The following is a 7,711-nucleotide window of genomic DNA, read 5'->3' as shown; positions in this document are numbered from 1 at the left end:
CTGGCAAGTGCAAGGTCCTGAATTCAATCCCCAGTACCAAAAAAAAAAAAAAAAAAAAAAGATTATTAGGCCATTTTCAGTGTTGCACTTTTATAAACAATGAAAAGATGAACACCATTGTGTGTAAATCTGTATCGTGCTTCCTTCTCTCTTTATATAAATTCTTAAAACATGAAATTGTAGGACTGAAAGAGCACGCACAGTTTTAAGCTACCGTATTTTGCATTTTATCAGTTTTTTTTGTGTTAATATACTGAAAAGGTTTATTTGGAGAATATTAAAACAGAGAAACGAAGCTTTTCAGTTGTAAAAGTATAGTGGCATGTGTAAGGTTAGTAGACGAGTAGAAAATTTGAAGGATAATATTGTTTTGTTAGAACTTAAGTATAGCAGTATGTGTCATGTAACTATTCATGTGCGTTGTTACCTTGCATGCTTGCCTTCCAGCTTATGGCCTGCCTTTGGTGGAGCCTCCCTTCTTGGTTGGAGTTTTTTGCTATACACTCTTTCCTTGAGATCACTAGTATCTAGTTTATATTTCTGTATTCTATAGTAGTTTCTGCAAAAGAGTTGATGGCCAATGAGAATTTGTGCTCGTATTTGTGTTTCTTCTTATAATACCTTTATCTTCAATTAATTCTTTGTCATTAAAGCCCAGCTTAGGGCTGGCCAGATGGCTCACTGAACTAAAACACCTGCTTAGGTGGATTCAGGGACCTGGGTTCGATCCCAGGGCACACTGAGACTGTGATTGAGACTGGGCATGGTGGTGCACACCTGTGATCCCAGCTCTTGGGAGGCTAAAAATAAAGAATCACTACGAGTCTGATCTACGTAGTGAGACCCTGTAGACCTTGTACTAAATACATTAAAAAAGAATTAATTGAAAATAAAAAATAGCCCAGCTTAAATTTTCATTCCTTAGTGAAACTCCATAATGCCTTTACTTTCTGTTGTACTTGATTTCTTTTCAGCAGATTGCCCTGATTCTCTCAGAATTGTAAAAATGTAAAGAAAATAGATTATGCTTGTTTTCTAGATAGATGATAGCTCATTTTGCAGACCATTTCACAGATGATCAAGCTGAGGTTCAGAGGGTTTATATCCAAACTAGATTATTCTAATTAAAATAGTTTTTCTCTTTTTTTGGTATTTTTTAGGGAAGGGTCTGCAGGGTGTTCAGGGTCTTACTACTAGATTAGACTCATAGTTTACAGCCTCCCAAGAGCTTGGATTACAGGTGTGTTACCACCACGCACAGTCTCAGCACGCCCCAGGGCCAACACAGCAGGCCCAGGGGTGGAACCCCCAGCCCCTATGCCCAAGCAGGTGCTTTAATCCACTGAGCTATTTGGCCAGCCCTTTAGAGGTTTTCTTACTTCTGCTGTATCTAGTGTACTGATCCTAATTGTTACCTGAGTGTGTATTCATGTTCATCAGATTGACTGTAAGATCTTAAAGTGTAAGCAACCCACTTTATTGTTTTATATCCTATAATATTTTGCTTATATGTATTGTTTTGCCAGTTCTATTTTATCTTTAGTTGTTAAATGACATTTTGTTTTCTCTGAAATTAAACAAGCCGCAGGATCAGCAGCCTTCTGAGGACTTACTACTTTGTGATAATGTACCAGTCATTGTCATGAAGCCCTCTGAGATTGCGATGCATTCCAGGCATTTCAAGGAATTTGTGGTAGTTCCAATCAGGATAGGTTGCTGAGCTGTTGTCAGTGATCTTTTTTCTGCATAGTTTCTTAGTAAAGAATGATTGCATACATACCTGAATAGATGTAGTTCTCATTTTGAGCTGGTGTAGGATTGAGGAATGGGGAGGGTCATGGCAGCCTTTGCATGTACTTCTGACAGAACCACATCTGACTCTCACCCACATCTGTAGGTACTTTGCTTGTATTATGAAGGCTAAGCTGAAGGTTAGGGAGGCATTTTTATTTTCACATCATGGTTTTGACGTTATTAATATGATTTCATCAGAGTTATGAGGCTATTAAAGGAAAAAGGCTTTTTGTTCATTATCAAGAATTGTAGGACAAAGCAAGAAGTGTGTACACTCCTCCTGTCCTAGTTCAGCCTACAAAATATCCTATGTTCATTCACTCCTCTTTTGAGTAAACATCCAATTAAGGGAAGTATCATGTATGTAAATAAGCTTTGTGGGTCCTGGATATGAAGAGGGCATAAAGAAAGACTGTGACTGCTTGGAAGACTTGGGACAGGAACTGGTAGTGGTAGGAATGTGTGACAGAGGCCAGAAGAGAAGGAGGGAACTGGGTAGTTTGGATCTGCATAAGAAATCCATTTTTAATAACTATTAGAATAAATTGCCAAATTACTATTTAAAATGCTTACATAGCTAGTAAGATAAAGTAGATTGAAAATACAGTGCTGTTTAACTGAAAAGTTTCTAGTCATTCTCCCACACTTCTGCAGTGATATCTCAGAAGTCTAAAGCTGTGTGTGTATTCTTTCATTCTGAAATTCTCCTTCCAGAGCTATGATGCAGAATAATTGAAGTGCGTACAGAGATATATTAAAATAGTGACTATCCATTTTTATGGTATGTCTAGATTATATAACATATAGCCATTAAAAAGCATGCTTTAGAGAAATATTGACATGGGGAAATGCTTATGAATGTCAGGTTTTGTTTTAAAATACTGAATATACCAGCTGATACATTCTCTTACAAAAGAAAACATTGTTAGAAATGGAATTTAAAAAAGTTTTAAATCCAGAATATCAATTCTAGTTTTGGAGTGGTGGGATACTGAATAGTAGTTTATTTTTTGCATTTTTCTGCCATTTCCAGCTTTTAGATGCTTTATACTTGGGGGAAATGTAATGACAAAGAAGAGGGTAGATAAATTAGTAAAGAGAAACTTAGATTAACAGTCGAGGATGATAGCCGTGAAGTTATTAGGGAGAGCATTCAGTTTAAATACATTGCATAATAAACTGTGGATTATATTGTTTTGTGGATATATACCAGGAGTAAAAAATGCAGAAATGAAGGCTAAAGGTTTAGCTGAGAGATTAGAGCATGTGAGGCCCTAGAACAGGTTCAGTCCCTAGCACGGGCAGGAAAAAAGGAAGCAGAGAAAGGCAGAAATGAAGTACAGGTGAAACTATGAAAGTTGGTATGTGTTTATCCACTCAGGAACTACCTTTGGGCATTTTCTTTGTGTGTTGACGAGTGAAAGCTATCATCATCCTGCTTGCGCTCGCTTAGCTTGGTGTGAGTGAGAAATTGCTCAGATAATTATAAAAATCATGATTGAAAACACAGCAGAATAGTGATAGGAACACATTGAAGGAATGACCAAGGTGATCAGAGAAGGCAAAGCTAAGATTTCATGGTTGTGTAGACATTAGTTAGGATGATAGGGTTGGGCAGTTCCAGATAAAGGAAGCTAAATGTGTCTTGTGATGGGGAAGAAACTATAGGACAAGCAAGCTAGAAACATGGACTATGGGTAGGGGAGTTGGGTTTGGTGAAGTTGGAGAGTTACACAGACCAAGTAAGCCTTTTATGTCACATTCAGGATTTTGGTTTTTATCAGAGAGCAAAAGAAAGCCAAGAAAAGATTTATGTAGGATCAGTACATATTGATTAGTAATATTGCATTAAGAATGTGCAGAGATATAGTGGGTGCACTGTAAAAAGGATTTGTAGGGGACCAGAGTAAAAACAGAAAGGCAGATTAACTATTACTGTAGTCCAGAGAAGAGATGGTGTTAATTTGGAGTAAAAGGATGACAGGACAACGGTATGAGCTTGTTAGAGTTAGAGCTGGTGACAGAACATTGGTAGTGAATTAAATATGGAGCATGAAGTTGGATTTAAGCTTTTGAAAAATATTTGTAAGCCTTTGAAAATATGTAAGGGGGCCAGGGAGATGGCTCAGTAGAATAAGCACTCAGTAGAATAACCATATATATATGGTTAGGTATAGTTTTTTGGGTTTTTAAAAAAATGTATTTAGTACAGGGTCTACAAGATCTACAGGGTCTCACTATGTAGATTGGACTCGTGGTGATTCTCCTGTTTTTGGCCTCCCAAGCACTGGGATTACAGGCATCACCACCACACCCAGTCTTAATCACTCTCTCACCGCACCCAGGGGGCAGGGCTGGCAGGGAACATTGGGAATCGAGCCCCGGCTGCTGCCCTCTGCCTAGCCTAAGCAGGTGCTTTAATCCACTGAGCTGTCGGACTGGCCCTAAGTATAGATGTTGATATCAGCCATATGGATAGTGTTTTGCTTATTTTTCTCCTTGCTGAGACAAAATACCTGATGCCCAAAATTAAAGAGAGGAAGGGTTAAGTGGCAGAGGGGCACCCATTCATGGTGGCAAAAGGAACAAATAGGAGAGTTAGATAAGCCTCTTTCTATCCCTTAATGTTGTATGCAGGCTACTTGCCTAGGGCAGGTATAGCACTCACATCCTTGATCCCAATATTTGACCATAAATGAATCACTAACTGTAGATTCAGCCCCCTCTCAAAAGTCCGCCACCCATGACTGCATGAGGCTATGAAGGGACGTCTGAGCATAAATCATGACAGATAAAAACACATTTATTATGGGGCTCTAATTCACTGATTGGTAGCTTTGAAACACTTGGTGGTACAGTCATGCAGATGCCACTGGAGGTTCTAGCCAGCAAGGTTGTGTTAAAGTTCTTTCTTAAGAGATAGAAGTTTGGGCTTTTTACAGTATAGGTAGTAAATAAAACATGAGCAGTATTAAATTATAAATTAGAGAAAAAGAAGAAAGGAAAAGAAGGTCTAGGACTAAACTTTAAACACAGAGGTCAGACTAACAGATGGCTAAAGAGAAAAACATTTTGGAAAGTTACTTGAATTTTTTTTTCAAGAAAAAAGTCTTTCCAATTCTGCTGAAAGGTCACTCAGGTCTTAAACAAAGGTCCACTGGAATTAGGGGGACAGTGGTGGCAAATAGGAGACAGATTAGCATGTTGATGGTGGAGAGTAGAAACAGTAGATGTGGTGTCTCCCTTGAGTAGGAAATTTGGTTCAAAAGGCGTTGAGAAGGAGATGAGCCTGTAATAAATAGGAGACACTGGACTGTAATGTAAATGATAATGACCCAGTAAAGAAGAGAATTTGCTATCAGGGAGCTTCAAGGATAAATTATTGATGATGAATTAATATTTCTGGAAAAGCTGGCATGCTTAGTACAATTTTATTATTGAGGCAGGGAAGGGATAATATGGGTACAGTTGTTGATTTGAGGCCGAGGCTGGCAATTTATTCTTTTTGTTTCTTTGGTGCTATAGAAAATATTTCTGGTAGGAGGGCCAGTGAGGTAGCTCAGCAGACTAAGCACCTGCTTAGGGAAGCTCAGGGACCAGGTTTGATCTGCAGCATCACATGCCATGCTGCCCCCACCCCCAGCCGGCCACCGAGACTGGGAGTGTTGGTGCACAGCTGTAATCCCAACATGGGGAAGACTGAAAACAGGTGGATCACTATGAGTCCACGCTGCATAGTGAGACCCTGTACCAAATACATTATATATATATATATATATATATATATATATATATATATATATTAGAAGAGTGTAAGACTTAAAGTCAGGAGGTCATGATTCTTGGGGATATGAATTGAAAGAAAAGGCCAGGGATGAAGAAGAGAAGCCAGTAAAGGAGCTGGAATGTGTGCTTATAAAGATAATGAGAATAAACTAGATTAGGTGCTGCACACCTTAATCCCAACTCTTTCGGAGGCTGAATTAGGGGTGTCTTAGTTTTCTCTCATTGTTGAGACAAATACCTGACACCCAAAGTTAAAGGATGAAGGGTTTTATTCAGCTCATAGTTTGTGGTGGTTTCAGTCCATAATCTGGCTCCAAGGCAGAGTGACGCCTGGCAGAAGGGCAACAGCTCATGACCACAGAAGGCAGCAAAAGCAACAAGAACAAAAGGGGGAAAGGGCATGTGTAGTACTCACACCACCAATCCCAACACTAGTCAGTGAACCAATCACAAACTCTAGATTCAGCAACCTCCCATAAAGCCTTCCCTGCTCCGATGACTGCATGAAGCTTTGAGGGGACGTCCAGACACAAACCATAACGGGAATCTTCAGTAAGAGCTTTCAGTGTAAGATCCTGGGTTTAATCCCTAGTATATCCCCCCCCCCAAAAAAAAAAAAGAAAGAAAGAGAAAAAGGCAAGTGTAACAGAGAAGTACAGGCTTATTTATTTCTCTTTTATGAAGGAAAAGCCAGATGTGCTGGCGTGCCTTGCAATCCCTGTACCTACGAGGCCAAGGCAAGAGGATGGTGAATTTCAAGCCACCTAGTGAGACGACGTCTCAGAAAAAAAGAAACAAAAAACAAACTACAGCAATGGTGTTTGATAGAGAAAGGAAGTCAGGAAATGCTTAGCAGGGGTATAACAATTCCTGGAGAAAAAGGAAGCTTTTCTAAAATAGTCAAGACCTAAATGAGCATCTTCCCTTCCTTCACTCCTCTGTCCCCCTTCCATCCCTCCTTATATGGGGTGTTGCATAAGAATATAGAGTAAGGAAAGCCCCGCTCAGTGGTTGTATTGACTTTCTTGGTAGGAGCAGGGATTACAGGCTTGTGGATTCAGCTGTGAGTGCTGGTGAGCACTGTGCTCAGGAATGGGAAGTGAGCTGCCTTTGTAGGGAATGTGTGGTGACAGCTACAACAGGAAGTCCTGCTTACCAGAAGAGGCTAAGTCCTCTGTCTTGTTCTCTCCCGGGTACAGCGGGATTGTTAGGTATAGATGTTTATCCCTGCCCCACATCCACATACTAAAATACATACATTTTTATCTCTAAAATTTGGCAGGTGTAGAGAAATAAGATAATAAAAAACTGCTATCCCACAATCTGTAGGTGTTAATATTTTGGTATATTTTGTCTTTTTTCTCTTTGTGTTTTAAACCCATATCCTTTGATCTTTCCCCAAAGTCCACAGTAGTAATAGGAATCCAGTTGACCTGTTACTCAACACTTATTTCTTTGAAGTAAGAACTAGAGTTCTGCCATTAGTTAGTAAATTATTACTGATATTTTGTGGTGTACAAATGTAATAGTGCTATCCACACAGTTCTGTTACTGATTATTTAAAACAATTTTTAGACTGAGGGTAATGTTGCATGCTTATAATCCCAGCAGTTGGGAAGCCAAGACAGGATTGCCACAAGTTCTAGATCAGCCTGGGCTACATAGTGAGTTCAGGGGCAGCCTGAACTATGTAGTGAGACCCTATTTCAAAAAGAACAACAAAAAGAACCTTCTTAAGCTCTAAAGTTATCCATTGTCCTCTTGTTATATTATACATTCCCTATAGCATTGGCCTTTATCACATTTTAACTCTACTAGCATGTCATTTACAAAAATTATAGATGTCATTGTTTTCTGCGGTTATTTAATCTATCAGTGACATAACTTTTTCTCTGTGTCTGTTAGGATTTTTTCTGTGAATTTAGTGAACAGTCACCATGTGTTCTTTCAAGATCATTGTTACAAGTAAGTTACACTTAGTATCAAGAATTGCTTTAAGCATTAAATTATATGGATTGATACTGTTTTAAAAGGATAGATGCTTTTTTTTTTAATTTTTTTTTAACATTTTTTTTTTTTGTGGGTAGGTATAGCACCCACATCCTTGATCCCAATATTTGACCATAAATGA

General features: G+C 38.9%; 1 protein-coding gene across 1 annotated transcript in view; it reads left to right on the top strand.

Moving 5' to 3' along the window:
* Naa35 (N(alpha)-acetyltransferase 35, NatC auxiliary subunit) overlaps window positions 1-7,711 on the top strand; it is a 96,666-nt gene that overhangs the window by 65,284 nt on the left and 23,671 nt on the right. Inside the window, exon 12 of the mRNA XM_023699172.1 lies at window positions 7,486-7,545. Within this exon, the coding sequence (XP_023554940.1) occupies window positions 7,486-7,545 (60 nt within the window). The remainder of the gene's footprint in view (window positions 1-7,485; window positions 7,546-7,711) is intronic.

This window comes from Octodon degus, unplaced genomic scaffold (genome assembly GCF_000260255.1).
Source record: "Octodon degus isolate 3935 unplaced genomic scaffold, OctDeg1.0 scaffold00111, whole genome shotgun sequence".
NCBI classification, from domain to species: domain Eukaryota; kingdom Metazoa; phylum Chordata; class Mammalia; order Rodentia; family Octodontidae; genus Octodon; species Octodon degus.
The sequence above is the reverse complement of the archived record's forward strand: the minus strand, read 5'-3'. Positions and strand labels throughout refer to the sequence as shown.